Here is a 19,897-nt window from a genome sequence, read left to right on the forward strand (position 1 = left end):
CCACTGCAGCCCCTCGGAAGTGGCCACGCTTTGCGCCCCCGGCACACACCTCTGCCCCGGGGCACGGCTGGCCGGGGGCTCCCTCCAGCTGGGGCACAGCTTTTCCCCAGGCCCCCAGACCCTGCTCATCTCCGGGGCTGGCACAGAGCAGCACCACCACCACCAGTAAATCCCGGTGCCATCTGCAGCCAGCGCGCCGCGGGTTTGCTCCAAGCGCTTGCAGGGCTTTGGAAGCTGTGGAGCCTCAGCGGTGCCCCGGCAGCGCAGGAAACCCGCGGAGCTGCCTGAAACCGCCAGGAGAGGAGCGGGAGGCGCCGCACGTACCTGGATGTTGTCGAAGGATGCTTTGTTGGTGACATCGTAGAGCAGGAGCAGGGCTGCGGAGAGAGCGGCGGCGCGTTAGTGCCGGCACCGTGCCGCGCGCCCCCCGAGCCCCCAGCCCCGGGTGTGCTCACCGTGGGCGTCCCGGTAGTAGGCGTGCGTGACGCTGCGGAAGCGCTCCTGCCCCGCCGTGTCCCAGATCTGCAAGGCAGAGGACCGGGGTCAGCCGCATCCCGCAGGCACCCACGGGACACAACGAGCGCACGGCCACAGCACAACCCCGCAAAGTTTCCTCAGCGGTTTGCTTCTAGCAGCGGCCCAGGGGCTGCTCTATCTGCGTGTGACTAGCTCGCAGCTGCAGGGGGGGTTCTGAGGACGGTAACAGGAGAGGGGCCAAGCGCAATAAATATTTAAGCAGCACCTCCCCGCTCCTCAGCACATCTGACCGCGGGGACAGCGGCATGTGACAAAGGGCTCGCAACGTGTCCTTAATCAGAAAATCCATCCAGCAGATGGATGTGTGGGGACTCGTTAATTTAATTTATCAGTTTTTAATGCCACGATATGTTTCCAGAGTGCCACGCTGCTGTCGGGGGAAGATCGGTGCTAATGGCGTTATTCAGCTGCTAGCCCAGGGGTCAGGAAGCAGCTGGGGCTCGGGGCGAGCAGCTTGGTCTCTGCCTGCTGCCGGGGCTTTTCGGAGGGGCTGGCAGACAGGGACGGAGCAGCCATGGGGGTGCACGTGCGCACACGTGTGTACATGCACGTGCATGCACGCAACGACAGCTTCCAAGCACGGGATGGGGATGGGGACCAGCTTTTGGGGCTGTTCCTGGCACATTGGCTCCCAGGGGTTTTACCGAGCCCCGAACACCGCGGGAGCTGCTCCGGGGCCGTGGGACTCACCTGCAGCTTCACCTTCACCCCATCCACCGTCAGCACCTTATTCTGCAAGAGAAGAGAAGCAGCGGTGAGGCCGCCCACCTGGCAGCTGCTGCCCCGCGCCTGCACCGGCTCCACCGCTGTGTTTATGCTGATTTTCTCTCTCCCTTTTTTTAAACTTGCATAAATTGGTCACAGCGCCTGTTGGAGTAATTTGCATGGTGGCACAGTAAGAAGATCATTTCCTGCGTCTGCTGCAAGTTACATATATTTGGATACTTAAATCTTTGTGTCTGCACCGCTGATTTAGTGTGCTGCGCGACGCAGGCTAGACCACCTCTGGCAATAAATTAATGAGCGCCAGCATCCCATCCTAATGGCCTTCAAAAGGCACAGCTAACTACTCCATATTCAGTTAGCAACTTGAAAATAACTCCTCTGCCTGCCACTTCTACTGATTTTTCTCCCAGCCAGCACTGCTTTCCCTCTCCGTTTGCTTTTCCCCGTATCGCTCGTGTTTCGCAGCAGGGCCGGCAGGGAGGAGCAGGAGGGGCCGTGCCCCTCTGTGCCATAGCCCGGTGCTTGCCTGGGGCCGAGGTGCAGGTTCCTGTGAGGTCCAGCGGCAGGGAGGGAGCAAAGCCAGGTTGGGAAGACATCACCCACCCGACAGCGCTGCAAGGCCCGCATGTTTGCGAGGGCAGGGGTGGGCACTGTGGGCACCAGCGAAGCAGTGCCGGCTCCTCAGATCCTCTGCTTCTCAGTGCCAACAAGAAACGTTTTACAACTGCCCGGACGGAGCCGGCAGCGGTGCAGGACGGGGGCACCACGAGGTGTGTGGGGAGAGCCCAGCGGCGGGCAAGGGCCGCACTCTGACCGCACACCAAGCGACCGCAGCCCCGCGAGCTGCAGGCGGCTCTCTAAACGTTCATCAAACCCAACCCTAAAGATCAAACAGCCCCAGAGGACAGAGCGGAGAGATTAATTTGCTTGCTAGACCGACAGAAATTAGCACAGTAATCACTAGGGTGTGATTAAAACAACCCCAAGCAGTGGTGCGTGACGGGGCTGGCTGGGCTGGGCAGCCGGCACCTGCTGCGCTCACGACTGATCCAAAGCCCGCAGCCAGCGCACGGAGCTCCCCGGGGCGCGCGGTGCCACATCCATCCCCTCCGATGGTCCCGTGGGGTGGCCTCGGCAGCAGGCACGGCCACCCAGTGCTGGGCAGAGCTCGGCAAAGCGCCTCTCCCCCACGGAGAGGCCATCCCAGCGCCTCGCGTGCCGACCTGCCGCAATTACCCAACACCGCAGGACGCTGGCGCTCGGCATCACCCACCAGGACGGCACCGGCAGGGCTCTGCCTCTGTGTTTTGATGGTTTTAATCAGGCCCGAGGTAACATCTCAGCTCCTGCACAGCCACGCTCCTCCAGCAGCAAGGATGCGGACGAGGAGGAGAGGAGCAGAGTCAACAAGCGCGCTAAATTTACACCGTCTGCTAAAGCAGGCGCAGGGGAGACGATCGCAGTTTATAAATACCTTCAAAGGCAGCGATGGAGCTGAGGGAGCGGAGTGATTCACGGCCCTGGAAGGGGTAAAATGGGCAGGCAGCCCACGGCTGGGAGGGGAAGGGGTGCGGGTGGTACACGCTGCGCAGGGCGCCGAGAAAACTCCTTGGCAGGGGGCTGCGGGCGCCTGGTTCGTGGCAGGGGAACGGAGCGGGTCTGCCAAGGGTGCCGGCACCACGCGCTGTCTGCAGGACTGAGGGTGAATATAAAGGAGCTGGAGCGGCCACGCTCTGCAGCCGACACCACGTTGGGGATTTGCAGAATGTTTTGGTCCTGAAATGCGGCGCGATCGGCTGAAAAGCCACAGCAGCTTGAGGGAACGCACAAGGTGCAGGAGACCGTGGTGTAACGGCACCCCGGGGGGAACGGGCCCCCTCTGCTGGAAAAAAGAGCACAGTGAGCAAAGGGGGGAAATCCCAACGTGGACCCTAACGTCCACCACTGCCGACATCCCCTCGCAGCGACAGACCCCTTGTAAAGCACACGGCGCTGGCTGCTCTGCCCCGCACTGCCATCTCACAGCACTCTGATCCGTGGACTAACACCCGTCCTGCAGGTACAGGCTTACTGCTCTGCAAGAAATCTAATTTTCACATCCGATTTGCCATCAAAAATCCCTGGCCAGCCCTGATGGCCCCGCACAGGCCGGTACAGCCGAGCCAGAGCTGCCCCACTGCAGTCAGGGAGCAGGATCTGGCCCCCAGCCCACCCCCCGGCCCCACCACCGCGTCTGACAGCAGCCTGCCCACCGCAGAGGGGATGGGAACGGAAAGAAGGCATCACACTGCAACGACCGCAGCCGCGAGCGAACGGCGAGGGACAGCCAGTCCTCACTAAATATTTCATAGCGCAAACCTCGCTGCTCGATGAACGGCAAACCTCTATTGGCAGCCGGAGGTGATTTCCTGCGGGCGACAGCTTGCAGCTGCCCGCAGCAGGAGGGTCTCGGGGACCAGGAGGACAGCCCATGGCCGGCTCCTGCCCCGCAGCGCGTCTGCCCTGAGCCTGACGCGCAAACTGGAGCCGGTTTGCAGCCGACGGCCGTGCCCGGGGCTCGGCTCACCCCAAACAACGGAGCAAGCAGGGCGCAGCAGCCCCCGGGTGGGAAGGGCTGCTCCTCACCCCCGTCCTCGTGGTGAGCAGTGCCGTGAGTGCAGCTGCGGGCTGGGAAGTGCCAGCAGCGGTGACGGCCGGGTGACCGGGCGCTGCCAGCGGGGACCACGAGGCGTGTGACGAGTGCCACGAGGGCTGCAGCTCCGGCACCGCACCTCGTGCGCCGCCTCCCCTCTGGAGGAGCTTAATTAAAAGCAAAGCTGGCAGCAGCAGGATTCAAACTAATTACGACTGACCTACATTTTGTGTTGGGGGGGATTCTTAAAGCTAATTGCAATCTAGAAGAGCAACGAGGAGCGTGTGCACCCAAGTGCTGCTGGGCCAGGCTGGGGAAAAAGCTCGAGTCCCCAGGGTTTCAGTGGGGTCTGGGGCTGGTGCTGGCACAGCGTGACTGTGCTGCAGCCTCCCCCAGCTCACCCTGCGAGGAGCAACGGGAGGGCTCGGAGCCACGGCACACCCGCAGCGTGCTCAGGCAGGTGGCCTGAAGGGTCATCGTGGGATGTGCCGACAAGGGGACACATTCCTGTGCAGTTCCAAGCCTTCCCAAGTGCCTGTTTTCAGCACCTCCAGCTCGTAGAGCACTTATCCACAAAGTTTGTGCCGCTGAATTTGGAGCAGAAAGGTGGCTTGGGATGCTCCTGCTCATCTGCCGCAGGACCATCGGGTCAATGCGAGCAAAGGAGCACCGCGAGCGAGCACTGGCTGGAAGCAAAACTCGGGTAAAAGAAGAAGAAAAAAAAAAGCCGAGCAGAAGCAGGACAGGCTGTGTGGGGAAAGGCAATGAGGCCACAGGGCCGGGCTGCAGGCAGCACCGCGGGGCGGCTCCAGCAGGTGCCGGGCAGTGGGGCTGCCTGAGCCCACCCCAGCAGCAGGGCTGCCAGGCTCCCAGCGTCTTAGGGAGCTACGCTTCAATGCCATACTCATAACCCTTAAAAGGCACAGCTGGGTTTTTTAACGAACAATAAGCAGCCAAAGACAAAAGACAACATGTTTCAATGTACCGAAACACAAACTACGCTGACGGCCCTGAATGCAAGGAGGAGACGTGCTGGATTGCTTGGGGTTTGTTCTTAATCTTGCACAGTTTAATATAATGGAGGTAATACTCACAACAGGCCACCTGCTGCGCAGAAGCAGGCAGGAAAGCCGTCCACGTAGTTCAGCTCTGTGATTTCAGGAGAGCCGTTCTTACGCGTCCCTTTCACAGGGCTTGGACAGAGTTATTAAAATGTTTTCTAGTGGGAGTAACAGTGGAATGCGTGGAGTGCCTTTGTTGGAGGAACAAGCTGCTTGTAAGTTAAATAAATAGTCCTCGGGATGTCAGATAAATAAAGTTGGAACCTTGCAGACGCAGGGGCAATGAAATTACCAAGTGCAGATTACTTCAGTTAGGGGCCGCGTTAGCCCCACGCCAACAGCCCCGCTGGCTGCCCCCGCAGCACAGCCCCACCTCGGTGACCACAGCGCAAGCTCTGCCTTTTGGAAGCAGAGAGGAGGGGAGGAAGGCGCCCGCTGGCGGAACAAAACCCCGCTGCTCCCCCAAACCCCGCTGCTCCCGGGACGCTTCGCTCACGGCTGCTGTTTGGGGACCTGCCCAGCACGGGAGGGCAGCGGGGTGGGGAAACACAAACCCGGGGTGAGCAGTCGCACGCACAGCCCCGTCCTGGCTTGTCCTGCTCTTGGCCTCTGCAGCTTTTCCACACATTAGCTCATTAATTAAAGCCTTAAAGATTAAATTGGATACATGGATTAACTCGCTTCACAATTAAACTGACAAATCACAAGCTGCTCGCTGAAACCCTCCGACACCGGGGAATAGAAACCAGCTCTGGCTCCCCGGCACCCCGAGGGCTGCTGCCTCGAATGACAACCCCGCCACAGCGTCCCCCTGTGCGCGCACCCGGGTGGCACAGCACAGCTGCCTGTACAGGGCTGGGAAGAGAAAACCCCGGGGCAGGGGGACCCGGCAGCTCCCCAGAGAGCCCCGCACCCCCTCCCCGTGCCAGGGGCTGCGGCTGTGCCCACCCTGCTGCTGGGGGGTCATCCACAGGGGCGGGCAGGGGCTGGCCCCCACCACACTGCCACACTGTCATCTCCACATCTAAGCTAGAACAGGGAAAAAAAAAAGAAAAACAACAACAAAAAAAAACCACCAAATGTCATTAGTGCGCTCTGAAGGCAGCAGCATCCCACCCGCCTGCACCCGCGCTAATAACCGGGAGGGCGAGTTCCTGCGGAAGGGGCAAACAATTGCATTAGAGAGCATACATCAAACCCGACCACTGACGGCCGGGGCACTCGCCGAGTTAATTAGCGGCGGTAATGGCTGAGCTGCGGGCTGCAGGGCTGCCAGGGCCGCCACACGGCCAGCTCCGTCACGGCCAGGGCCGGGTGCGCTGCCAGGGCTTCGGTGTGCCAGCCGCGGCCGCGTGTGGGGTCTGGCCGGGCTCATGCCAAGGAGAGACCCACGCCGAGGAGAGGCCCCAAATCCGCTCTGCAGAGCCCCGGGGAGCCCCTGCCCCAGCTGCTCCCCCCGCAGCACCGCCAGCACAGGCACCCCGCAGCGGGGCAGGGACGCTGCTGTGACGGGGCCGTAGCAGACAGACAAACCCACGCCGCCCCCGAGAGCGGCTATGAAAATGGATTAAGGATCGATGTGGAAATCTGCCCAAAGCAGCAGGACACTGCATTCAATTTGCTCGTTAAAACCCTGGAGTTTTCCCCCCCCCCGACATACGCGTGCCGCTGCCAGAGAGCCGGTGCTGGGTGCTCAGCACCTCCTCCAGCCCCAGCAGCCTCAAGGAGACTCCACGGAGATGGGAGCGTGGCACAGATCTCCAGAAGGCACCAGGGAATGGGAAGTGCCAGCAGGTGGGACGGGGGCTTTGTCCCTGAGCACGGCTGTGTCCGAGGCTGCTGCAGCGTGCCGGGCCTCCAGCAAAAGCTGCCCAGGCCTCTTGGTTGGGAACCTGCTCTGACAGCAGCTGATTTAAAAAAAACCCTGTTGTGTCTGATGGGGTAACGACCAAGAAGAGAGCGGGAGGCCAATACTGCACGAGGATCTGCACTTCTGAAATCGAGATCCATTAAGAGAGATAAATTGGAACCAGGAACAAATATTTAAGTTTCAGCAACCGCAAACAGACACCAGAGCAGCACGAGCGCTGCTGAGCTCTTATCTCCCCTCGCACAAGCTCTCAGAGCACGTGGTGCCGGGCTGCTGTCCCTGTCCCGCTGTCGCAGAGGAGCGCAGGAGTTCGTCCTGTGTGCGCAGCCAACGCATCCAGCACGCCTCGTCCTGATGGGGAGAGCAAACAGCGAGCCCAGCAGCTGAAGCTTAGGGATGAGCATTTGAGGAGCCCGTGCCATGCAGCAGAGGGGGCAAAGCAGCCCCACGCTGCACCCAAGCCTGCACAAACCTGCTGGGAGGCAGGAGAGCACGGCAGGATGCAGGCAGAGCGCAGTGTGGTGCTGGGCAGGTGGTGGCCACCAGGCTGTGCCACTGCCAGTCCCATGCCCGAGCATCCCCGCAGCCCTGGCACATCCCCCGGGGAGGCCGGGACACCCGGGCAGTCACCAGGCCCCGCAGCAGTGCCCTCCGCATCGTCCCATAAATCTTCTGCTCGGAGAGCAAGCCCGGCCATTTGTCTGCCAGGACAGGCGATTAGTCTCCTCGGCGGCACCGTGCGCATGCACTCTGCTGCTAAAATTGGAAACTTCTGCCTTTTTTCCCCCAGGACTCACACACCCTGCGTGCAGCGGAGCCAGCCTGCTCAGCCCCGCTGCCGAGGTCCTTTCCAAAACGGTACCAGGCCAGCACTCGCTGCCCAGCTGGGCGCAGACCCCGCCATCAGCACACGAACTCGGCACCTCGCCACGGACAGCGCCGGGGCTGTCCCTCGCTGCCTGCCATCTGCCTGCCCAGCAGCTGCCACCCCTGAGGCTCACCCCGCACACCAGGCCCCGCTCGGGGCAGGACCCGCACCGCGGGCAGGGCTCAGCACCACCCCGCAAACAGCCCCGGGTGCCGTTTGCAGCCCAAGGAGCAGGAGCCCGGCTGCCCGTCTTCTCAAGAGCCACGTTCGCTACATTAAAGCCCAATTAACATCTGCCTGGCTGCCGGCCCTGCAGGAGATAAGAGTCAATCCTCTTTTTAAGGCAGATACACCGAAGAATTACTACCTTATCTTCTATTCACATCAGTCTGCACATAAAAGGTTTTTCTGGCAAGAAGGAGAGAGCCGTGTCTTAGGGACAGATTAGGGGTAAGAGGATCTGTTTAGGATCATGTATTTTAAAAGAAAACGCTGCTCTGCTCCTCAGCATCTCCCTCGGGAGCCGCGCCTGGCAGAGGCGGCCCCAGGGAAGGAGCAGCCCCAGTTCGGTGCCCCGGTGTCCCCAGAGCTCTCCCTTCTGAGCCTGGGCTGCTCCACTGAACAGGAAAGTCTGCGCCTCTGGGTCACACGGGGTGGTCAAGGGAATGGCTCGCCAAAAGAGAAACGGGAAGAAGAGACTTGTTTATTGCCCTAAAAAACGTGCAGGAGAGGATCTGCTGCAGAAGTCCCAGAGCCCAGAACTGCTCAGACCCAGCCCAGCCCTGCAGAGACCACCGAGAAGCAGAAGCCCGCAGGATGCCGCAGCGCGTCCCGGCGCTGGTGCCGAGGTGCTGGACGGGTCCTGGGAGCAGGCGGAACCCGCGGCCACGTCCTCCTCCCACCGCAGGGACGCTGCGTGGTGGCTCCCCCGTCCCAGCTGCATTGCTCAGCCCTTCCACTTTATAATTGGGGAGAGATTTTTAAAAATATCCATGCTTACTTCTAAACCAGGCAGTCTTGGAAACAAAGGGGGCAGAGATGGCTCACACAGCTCCGTGCCAATACTGAGAATAAGTAACGTGGTGCTCAACAAACAGATTTGTCTTCATTTTCTTCACCGAGGACATACCATGCGGCAAAGCAGAACAGGAATCTTTACAGCACATTTATTGTGGTATCAGCTCTCCCATGCAGCGTACACAGCGCCTGTCAATGCTACAAGAATGAAAAATGGGTCATCAATTAGTGCTGTACAGGGAATTGTTTACTCTGCTCCTGGGAGAAAATAAAACCTTGCATTGGTTTTTATGCCAGAGAAGCCAATCCTTGTCAGAAATGGTCTGCTTTGTTCAGGGTTTCAGTTACACCAGCCTGGGGTGGGGCAGGAGACAGCAAGAGCCCCGGGATGAGCCCTGCGACCGCCTGGACCTTCGCTGCCTGCCAGCCTCACGGCTCACACTGCTCCCCCCCGGGAGCCTCCCCTGCCTGTCCCATGGGGCTGGGCCACCCAGACAGCCCCGGGTACAGCAGACGAGCCGTTCCCCCAGAGCACGGCACCTCTGCGTCCAGCTCTCTGAAGCTTTCATCACCAGCTCCAACCATAACTGGGAAGCAAGGAGCTGGCCGAGGCCCTGCGAGCACCCGCTGCTGCAGAGCATCCTCCCCGCGCCCCCTGGCTATACCCCAGGCCGAGCACCCAGCACACACGGCTCCCACGGGCACATGTCCGTCCCTGGATCCTGACCCAGCCCTGCCGTCACACTGCAGCACCCGTCTCACACCCAGCCTTTTGGTCAGCCTGCTCTGCCCCCGGTGCGATCCCTGCTCCAGAGACGTGACTTTCCCCAGCGCAGGGAACGGGCTTTGCCTGAACGAAGATGCCCCTGAGAAAGGCTCCCAGGCTGCGGCCACCGCGACTCACCTGTGCGGCACGGTGTGCAATTAGCTGTAGCTGTAATTACAGCCAGAGGCACAGCCAGGCGGCAGCCAGGCTTCTTCCTATCGGTGGGCTGGCACCTAAACGGATGGAAACTTGCCTGAAGTTTCAGAAATCACTTTGCAATCCAATTTAAAAAAATCAGGTCTGAATATCCAGCAGCAAACATCCCGGCAGCATCTGGCAGTAACAGAAGATCTTCTGCAGACAGCACTGCAAACAGCATTATTAAATAGCACTTCTCATCCCTAAAAAAACAGACCTGACAAACCAATCTTTATCGCATCCGCGCACAAACGCACACATCCTTCACCTGCAGCTGCAACACCAGGCAGCTCTCGAACGCCATGCTTGTCCTAAGCAGGAACCTGGAACCCTTCAAAGGAAGGATTTAGGGAAAAGAGAGCAACTAACTTACTATAATCCGTTTCTCTGAAGTTCATACAAGTCCACTGAGACACTGGGAACGGCCTGTATCAGGTCTCGGCGCTTCACTGAAGCCCCAGCCCGCTTCTGCTGCGTCCCGCAGCTGGGCGCAGGGAGCAGCGGGGGCTGAAGCACGGCGAGTGCCAGCCCCCTCCCCGCAGGGCAAACCCCTCCCCAGCAGCTTGCTTCACCACAGGCACCAGCACCACCGCCGTGCTCCCGGGCCGCCCGCCTGCAGAGCCAGCGGAACCAGCCCAAAACAACCCAGCACAGACCAGGAGATAAACCAAGACCGAGATAAATGCTGCCTCTGCCCTGGGCATGCCTCCACCCACCGCCGGGGCCGCAGCTCCAAGCCACTCGCGGATGGCACAGGGAAGAAGTCACAGAAAGATGAATCCCCGTGAGCGCCAACGCAGAGCGCAGCACCGCCGCCAAGGCACCATTAACGGCAGCTCTGCCTTTGGTCTTTGAGAAGGGTTTCTGCTCTCCAGCGACAGCTCCAGCTCTTGCGTTTGTATTGCCATCAGAGCCCACTCTTCGCAAGGATTCAACATTGCGGAAAGCCCCTTGGAGCGGCAGTGCCGCTGCCCGCCCAGCTCGCTCCCACCTGCTCCCGACTGGGACCTGACCCAGAAGAGCCCCCGAGCATCCCACGGAGGGGGGCCAGGAGGCACCGGGGGGCCAGAGCCTCGCTGCGCGGCCCAGCCCCACACCCACAGCCACGCAGGAAACCGCAGCCCAACAGAGGTGTTGGTGCAGCACCCACCGAGGTGCCGCAGAAGCGCTGGGCTGCGGCCCTGCCCAGCTGTCCCACGGCCCCCCCTTCACAGCTCTGCAGCCCGAGGCCCCTCACGCACCCTGCGAGTGCAGCCACAGCTCCCGAGCACCCCGGGCGTGCTTCAGACACAGAACCGCGGCTGCCCGAGCACGGGCTCGGAAACGAGCACAAGCTGCAGCCTCTGGCCAGAAGGAAACAGAAAACACAATCGTGCGATGCAAAACAGCGATGTGACCAAAACCAGGCTCCTTCCCCCGCCTGGGCACGAGGTTCAGAGCCAGCAGGCTCTCTGCAGAGCCTCTTCCTCAGACCTATCTTTGGCGTCTCAGAACACCTCGGCAGCAATTAATAGCGATAACGCCGTCTGCCAGGCACGGGCACGCGGAGCCGCCCCGGCCGTGCCGAGCGGGGGCCGAGCTGCGCTGCAGCGTCTGCACGGGGAGAGCAGCCGGAGCGCTTCCCCAGGCACCCACAGACTGCAGCTCCCAGGTTTGGTGCTGTCCTTCCCTCAGCTCCTGCTCCCCCTTTGCTGGATTTACCTTCAGTGCCAGCACTCAGCACCTTGTGAGCAAAGGAGACCGGCAATCCTCACTAAGAAAAAGTTGTCATCTGCAGGCAAAAAAAATCCCCAACCAACCTTAAAACACGGCTCATTGCTGACAAACTCCTGTTGTAAGTACAGATGTCCCCCAGCAGAAGTCAGGTGAACATTTCCAGAAAACAGCAGCAAACACGGCCCCGCTGCGGGCTCCACGCACGCATCCAACCCCCAGCACCAGCGCCCAGCCAGGGGACTGCGAGGTGCCGAGGAACCGCGGCACACCGGGCACGCCACCGCAGTGTGCTGCCAGAACAGTGCCCCGTCGGTAAATCAGTTTTCCCCAAAAGCAGCAGGTGCTGAAAAAGCCCAAATCCGGCACCGCCAGCCCCAGCACCGGGGCAGTGCCGGGGGAAAGCCGGGCTGTGCTCCACGGAACAGGCGTCTGCAAACCCTTCACAGAAGTGAACCAAAACCCACACGTAGGCACCTTGGCTTTTTTGCCCTCCCAAGAACAGCCCCTGGGAAGCCCGAGCGCAGCCGACAGCTCAGCTGCAGCTGGGGTCTCTGGGGGGGGTCCCGCACCCGCTGCCCTCCCAGCGCACCAGGTCCCGCGGGGCCACGAGCGAGCTGAGCTGTTAGCAGCAATTTGACCTCACGTGTGTAATTATTCAGGAGGGAAAAACACATATGCTGTGCATTGACGCCTGCTCGGGAACAAAGTTATTTTAAGCATTGTCAAGCACTTCTCACATTAATTCATGCACATTAATACACGCAGCAAGTTAATGCATTTAAGAAAGACCTTCCTGAACTGACACCCCACAGAAAACGAGTCGAGGTCTGCTGCCGTGACCAGACCTCGTGAAGCCCGTGCCCCACCCTGACGCCAAGGGGTGCCCATGGGCACGTGCCGTGGCAATGTCCCGTGGGGACACACCGCTGCCCGCCCTGCTCCCAAGCACTGCGGCAGGGAAGCAATGCCCGGCCCCGCTCCGGTCCCACCACAACACGGCCACGTTTCACAGTAAACTGTGCCTGGCGCCGGGTGCTGAGCGCTGGGGCACCCTGGCACATCTGGGTTAGGAGGTGGCAAGGAGCAACCCCCACCGTGTCCCAGCTCTGTGCAGGAGCAGAGCAGCCACCCGAGCTGCTCCGGGTTGGCTTCAGGCCACGTGCGCCTTGGCACTTGGAGGAGAAAGAGAAGCCCACTCATCTGAAACTTGTGATGCGTGATCTCCCGGGAACGCTTCTCTTCAATCGGCTTTCAGAAACCATTGACTCACACGAGCCCGAACAAGCCCACACCAGAGCCAGAGGCTTGAGATGCCTTCAGAACTGCAAAGCTGCTCCCCCAGCACCTCTCCACCTGCAGACCCACCCTGGCTGCCCAGCTCAGCCACAGCCATGCAGGCAACATGGCACAGCACGGCACGGCACGGCACGGCACGGCAGACTCACTCGCATCCCCGCCAGCTCAGCAGAGCTGCCAGCCCTTTCCTGAGGCTGGCACCGCTCGGGGCTGCGTGGGCTGGCCAGCACCACTGCCAAAACCCACGCTCTGCTCTAAAAAGAGATGCTGCGAGTAGCAGCAATCCCTCGGCACTTCCGCCGCGGCGCAGAGCGCGCAGCGAGCAGGGCTGCGTGCGCACCGGGGAGCCCGCGCGAACTTCTCAGACGTCGGGGCAGGAGGTGAGCGCCTGGCACTCCGGGGCAGGGCAGGACCACGGCTGGGTCCCATGGCCATGACCCAGGAGCACCGGGCAGATGGGTGGATGGACGCCCTGCCGGAGAGCACCCCAGCACTGCCGACGTACCAGCGGCAGCTCCTTCCCACCAACATTTGCAGCTCTCAGCCGCTGGCACGGTGGCAAGGAAGCAAGCCCTGGCAGCTCAGACCCAACGCTCAGCGCTGCCGTCTGAGCGGCTGAGCAAGGTCTTTACCAGCAGGGTCTGCGTGCCCCAAAGTGGGCCTGGGTCCCCCTCGCAGCCTCCCCTGCCTGGGTTTGAAGGGAAGAAGAAGCATGACTAGGCGTTGATTTAAGGTTCAGAGCAGAGCCGATGCCAACAGCTCTCCCTGGCAGGAGGGGAACCGGGAGCCGAGCTCGGCTGATCCCAGAGGCTCATCGGTATCAGGGACGGGCAGGAGCGGCAGCGGGATGGGTGGCACTGGGTGCAGCGCGGGCAGAGCCCCCCGGGGGGAGAACCGCCCGGCAGATATGGACTGGAAAGCAACCAGCGATCGCTAATAACAAGGCTCGTGCCACAAAATGGTGCGCGTTACACAAGCTCCTCGCTTGGAGCAGCCATCAGAGAGCCCGCTGGCGAGAGGGGAGGGCGGCGGAGCGGTTTCCATAGAGACACCCGCGTAAGCAAAGCTGGAAAAGCAAAAGCCTCCATTTCCCAAATGTGTCACTTGGGCATAGGAACATCGTGGCTTGACAGGAAGGAGGAAAACATCCTGAGACGCGCTCAGGCACCCGGGTTTAACCGGGGCTCACGAGGGTCAGGCTCGCCGCAAGAGAACGGCTTCTCGGCATCCAACCCATGCAGGACCGGGTGCAGAAATGCAGCTGAGCTTGGATTCTGCCCATTTAACAGCTTTGACTAAATTTAAAAAAAAAAAAACAAAAAAAACGCAAAATGAAACACAATCTTGCCAGATGTTCACAACAGGACCAGTTGCATCCTAACAGATGCTGCCAGCCTTGTGACCACTGGAAAAAGGGAAAAAGAGCTTTGCTGCTGCTGAGCCATGTGTGGGCAGTGTTTCCCACTCCCCTCGCCCAGACCCCTCACTTCTAACACTGACATCCCACCAGGGTGAAGCCCCCTGGGCTCCCCATCACGTTTCTCCTTGTCCTTGGACCACCATGGACCAGGGCAATGTGCACCACCCTCTAAAGCTGGAGGAGCAGGAGCTCCTGACACGTATTAGTTACGACTGGGGAAAAATATTTTTTCCTATGCAGGCATAAATATGAAATATTTGCTGTTGCTTCTGAGAGGCTCTGCAATCCTTCAAGGTAATGATTTGGTGCTTAGCCAGGATTAAAAATACTTTATGCCCCTCTTAGACAAACAAAGCCACATGAATTACACTGTTGCTCTGGAGATCACTTACAGGGCGAGCACCACAGCTCCATCTCTCTCGGATGGAGCCGACGGCAGCGCTCGGGGCAGCACCACGGCCCCGCAACGCCCGCGCTGCGCCAAGCCAGCCCCGTGCCCCCAGGGCAGGCAGGGACGTCCCCATCGTGCCACCAGAGCTGTCCCGGGCAGCAAACCCCACCGGCCCCCTTCCCATCCTCCTCCTCAGGGCTCTCCACCAGCGACCGCCCCGGGCCCCCTGCCCGTTGCATCCCTTGCTCCCCCAGGGCGACGCCAACACAATATTTAGCTTCCTCGTGGCGAAGGCGCTGCAGGTAAACAAGCGCTTGATCTTTAAATTCCCCATTACCATAGAAACCAGCGGCCCCCCCCACCGCCAGCCAAGGACGAGTGGACAATTGCTCAGACACGCAACACGCTGCCAGCTCCTTCCCTCCACAAACATGGCTCCGATGCTCTTGGATTTTTATTATTTATTTTATTATTATTTTTTTTAACCAAAGGGAGACGATCGCTTGCGGGCACAGCCTGTTCCGAGCCGCGGAGCATAACAAACACCAGGCGCGGGCTGATCGGAGCCCTTCCAACCATCGCGGGGCCATGTCTAACTTCACGGCTTGTACCCGACTTCCCGGTGAGAGGATGCCGGGAACCCTTGCCGTGGTGCTGGGCAGGACCCAACGCTCAACCACCGACCTGCATTTCCTAAACCCAGTCCCTCCTTGGGGCAGGGGGATGAGTTCTGGAGTCAAACTGCTCTGGCCACGGCCTCGGCACCCACCGCAGCCCCCCAGGGGTGGCAGCAATGCCCCAGCACCCTGCCCGGTGCCCACTGCAGCCGAAACGAAGCCCCTGCCCCCCCCGAGCGCAGACCCAGCACCGGCTGCTGCGACCCCGAGGGGAGAGACAGGACCCAGGCGAGCTCCGCTGCGCCCCGCTCTCCCCGAGGCACAGTTATTTAGAAACGTGCTGAAGCCTGCTGGGGGCAACTAATTAATCAGCGGTACCGAATGAGTCAGCAGCTCAGGGGAGAGGCAGCGGGGGCTCGCACGTGCAGGTTTCAGGGCTGCAGCCCACGCTGTCCCCACGGCGCTCGGTGCGGGGCGGGGGCTGCGCACAGACCCCGCTGCCTGGGGTAGCGCCGGTGCCCAGGACCCTGCTCCCAGCACCCACCGACCCCGTGGTCGGGACGCAGTGCCCTGAGCGGGGACCTGCAGGGGCTGAGCGAGGCAAGCACCCCGGGGCAGGGATGTCCCCGAGCCCCCACCACGGGGAGGGCGCCACAGGACAGACACCCCAAGGCCCTGCCTCCCACGGGCCTGGCTGCCCTCCTGCTGCTTTCAAAGAAAAACCCGGTTCTGCACAGCTGAGTTCAATATTTTATCACCAATGAAAGATGAAAGCGAAGTTAAGCCAAAATTATTCCATTAAATATTCAAACCGTTTAGACTTGCTCTGGCCCCACTGAAACGCGTTACTGGCCGTACCGCACTCCGTCACAGCCCCAAGGCCTGCGAGCGGACCCAGCACAAAGCCCAGCTCCGTGCTGAGCACCAAGTGATGCTCCAGCCCAGCTCAGAGCCCCTCACGCCCCAAACACAGGGGACAATTTCACACTGTGCCCCCCAGAGGGACGCAGAGCCCCCCCGGCAGGCCGGCAGGGCACTGATCCACGCTCCCCCTCCCCTCCAAAGCAAACCCGCGGCACCACTGTCGACTGATACGGATGCAAGATTTCACAGCTGGATGAGGCACCAAGTCCAGTCTGGGCTGTAGGAGAGCCCCTCGTGTGCTGAGACCGGGGCAGGCACCCTCCCATCGCTGCACAAACTGCGTAGGAGTCATCTTAAACAGGCTCCGGGTCTCCAGGCCACTCCAGATGCTCATTTAAAGAGCGACTCAAGCACTTTTCTGCTTTGAAGACATTAATCTTACTTCTTTTTGCCTTCCCCAAGGCAGGAACTGAGCCTGCTGTCCACTGGGATTACTGACAGCACGCGGGTATCTGCGCTTTACTGGTGTGCTGCAGAATCAGAGCACGCTGAGGAGGTTTATTATTTTTCAAATGCAAGAGCCAAAGAAACATGAATAAAATACTAGCAGATGTGAGAAGAGGGTGCAGCCCGCCACGGGCTCTGCTCTCAGCATCTCTTGGCAACTGAGCCCCTGCATGCAAATGACAGGCTTCGCCGTTCATGTGATCAGGAGCAGGCTGCACGGCTGTGTCCCTCTGCAAGGGAAGAGAGCAGCAGCTGAAAGCAAAGCAGGGCTCGGCTGCACGGAAAAAAGGCTTTTTGCTCCCCAGAGAGCCTGGCCTGGGAGCAGGGAGCAGGAACCAGCAGCAGCTGCAAAAGCTGTTGTCCTAGGAATCAGACGCTAAATAAATCGATAAAATAAAGGTGGGCTCCCACGAACAGACCAAGCCCTGCAGGCACAAGTCCTGCAGGCCCCAGCTCACCTGGGTTTGGGCAGCAGCTGGTCCCTACGGCCCCGGCACCACATCTGCCCCCCGAAACCCAGCAGACAGGATGGGAAGCACCACAGGAGAGCTCCTCTGGGCAAATGTAGCTCGGCTTTCCTTACAGCAACAAATGCAAAAGTATAAAATCAGCTCCTGGCTCCTATTAAAATTCATGCAGTAACAAGAAATGCAGAACCAGCCCATTTCAGACAAAGAGCTGCTGGAGAAGTGCTCCCAGCACAGGCGTGGGGCTCCCTCCCCAGCACGGCACCGCCACGAGGAGGGCACCAAGTGCCCGGCCCAGGTGACACCGAGGTGCCCTTCCCAGGGCAAGGCCACCACCCTGCAGGGACACGGGGTTGAGGATGTCCCCTCTGTCCTTGCACTCCTGCCCACGGCCCCTTGGAGCAACGGAGCCCACCTCTCATCCCCTACACGTGGCCACCCCGCGTAGCAAAGCTTACACACGGAAGAGACCAAGCGTTCTGCGTGATGCCCAGCACCCTTTCCTCTGACGTTCAGGACTGATTTTGCATTGAAAGACATGCTGGAATTAATTTATTTCCATTCCTTTCTTCTGGCCTAAGCAGATCCCCTCCCACCTTTTCCAGACTGATCCATCTGGAAATTAGCCCTGCTGATGCTCGGTGCCAACCGCTGAGATAAAAGCCAGCCCTCGGCTCGCAGGCGGCTCTGGGTCGCACCGGCCCCTCGACGGGAGGCACGAGGACAAGCACCGCTCCCGGCACCACTGAGCACCGTCCCCAGGACCTGGGCACCCTCCCCTGTGCAGGGTCCCGACCAGCTCGGGGCTGCTCACCCATCTGCCTGCTCCCTCCCTCCGCATTCGCACAGAGACCGAGGGCCGGGCTGGCCACACCGAGACCGGGGCCAGCTTTGGTTTGCGCACCCTGCCTCCCCAGAGCAAGGCTCCCTGCCTCCCCTGCCACGCCGAGCTCACTGCCGTCAGCCAGGCAGCCGGCATCTGCTGCTGTTTGCCGACGGAAGGTGCACGCACACGCTGCGAAAAATAAACAGAGATGCAACAGAGCTCTTCTGCAAAAATTCAAATTGTACACCGCTGGTTCCACCTCCAGAGCAGCGCAGGGCTGAATATAATCGAGAGTCCTTACAGCTCAGGGTCACCAGTGACAGCTTGTGTTATTTACAGCGCCCAGCAACTGTTCCAGCGGGCGGATTAACGGCGGCGCAGCCAAGGCTGGAGCAAAGAGCGCTCCCTGCGCGGGCGCACCCGCGCCCCAAGCGTGCAGGGGACGCTGCGGGTCTCCCACAGAGCAGCAACACGCAGAAATACCTCCTGTGCCAGCTGCTGCCCGCTGCTGTAAGCCAGAGTCTTACTTCAGAGAAGTGCTCTCTGCGCACTGCTGCCTGCTCAGGAAAGCCCCAGGTTGCGCTGAAGCACGAGGCCGCGGCACCAGGTCGGCTCCCTGCTCCTCCCGCAGCACCAAAAGGTGCTGTGAGCCCACAGGACGCTTGTTTGCTGCCTCTGCTTGGGAGAGCAGAGCAGGAGTGACACCACCACACACCTCAGGGAAAGGAAGAAAAGCAAAGCTCTTCCTTACAGCCTCGCCTGGCTGACGGACACAGAAACCATCTCCCCAGCTAACGCAAAGAAACTCATTAGCACGTCTTCCCAGAGAAAAGGCTCGACTTTAATTTCTCCCTTAATATTCTTCTCCCTTCAGGTCCAATTAGTGCAAAAACCTTCACTCGCCCGGCTCAGCACAGCTCGGGGCCAAGCACGGGCAGCGAGTGCCGGGGCAGAGCCCAGCCCGCGGGCAGGGGGCACGGCGGGGCGGCACGCTGTCCCCATGCTGCTTTCTCTGGCAAAACGCTCCAAGTTAGCTGCTACCAGACAGAAGTATTTGTTGTGCAGCTTCAATTTCTGCCAAGGTTTCTGCCGCATTCCCAAAATTACAGCAAAACGTAGCTCCTACAGCACTACCAGGAAAATTGGGATTCACACCTCTGACTTACAGAGCAGCTCACTTCCAGGAGCCCTTTCTCCCTGAAATTCCTAAAACACCAAGTGAGAAAAGGGCAGGCTCTGGGCAAGACGAGCCGCAGAGCTGCCAGCCTGGGGGCTTTGGGACCTCTGGGGGTTTTCAGGGCACAGCCAAGTCCTGGGTGGTTTCAGCTGGGGACAGCTGTGGGGGGGACCCTGGGGAGCTGCCACGGCTCCTAGGGAGGATGCAAAGGGAGACCAGTGCTCGGCACAGCCCTGGCAGCACGGCCATGGCTCACGGGAGGGAATAATTGAGCATCCCATTGTCTAGCAAGGGCTGGAAACCCCGAAGCTGACGCTGTTGGAGGCAGAGGTGTTTGTTTACCCCAGTGCATTTCCCAACCCACGTGCCGAAGGGAGGAGCTGAGAGCAGGCGGTGGTGGGACGGGAACACCGGGGTGGGGGTCACAGCTGCCCTGGGGAGCCAGAGCCCCTGACGGACCTGCAGACACACCAGAACCCCATGGAGGAAACACCCAGCTTGTGCAGGGGCTCCTTCTCCAGGGGAAAGAGGCTGGGGAGCCCCAAACTCCATTCGGGGTGGGAAGGGGGCAGCGATGCCCGGATGGAAGAAGTGATGACAAAAGGCAGAGATCTTGGCTCTGCCCCAGCTCCACCACGTACGGCAGCGGTCGCAGCCTGGCTCTGACCCCAGCAGCTCCCACCACTGCCCAAACCCTCTGCCAGGTCCTGCCACCTCCCGGCACAGCTCCGGCACTGCCTGGCTAAAGGAGAGGGCCGGCTGTCTCCCGACGGGCTAAAGATGCTCCCAGAATAAAACTGATTTTAACAGGATGGAAAGCCGAAGGACTGGGAATCTCCAAAACTAGAAGCTAATAGGTACCATTTTGATGCATTTTTTCCCTAATACCAACATCTTTAATTCCCTAGTGTATTTGGAAAATGAAACACTAATGTTTAGAT

At 60.3% G+C, this 19,897-nt stretch overlaps 1 protein-coding gene across 1 annotated transcript in view; it reads right to left on the reverse strand.

Annotated features, from left to right (window-relative positions):
- RAB26 (RAB26, member RAS oncogene family) overlaps window positions 1-19,897 on the reverse strand; it is a 31,162-nt gene that overhangs the window by 5,544 nt on the left and 5,721 nt on the right. Inside the window, exons 3-5 of the mRNA XM_083799925.1 lie at window positions 1,228-1,269; window positions 456-522; window positions 325-377 (exon numbers count right to left, since the gene is read on the reverse strand). Coding sequence (XP_083656051.1) covers window positions 325-377; window positions 456-522; window positions 1,228-1,269 — 162 coding nt within the window. The remainder of the gene's footprint in view (window positions 1-324; window positions 378-455; window positions 523-1,227; window positions 1,270-19,897) is intronic.

The sequence above is a fragment of the Anser anser genome, assembly GCF_964211835.1.
Source record: "Anser anser genome assembly, chromosome: 15".
Classification (NCBI taxonomy): Eukaryota; Metazoa; Chordata; class Aves; order Anseriformes; family Anatidae; genus Anser; species Anser anser.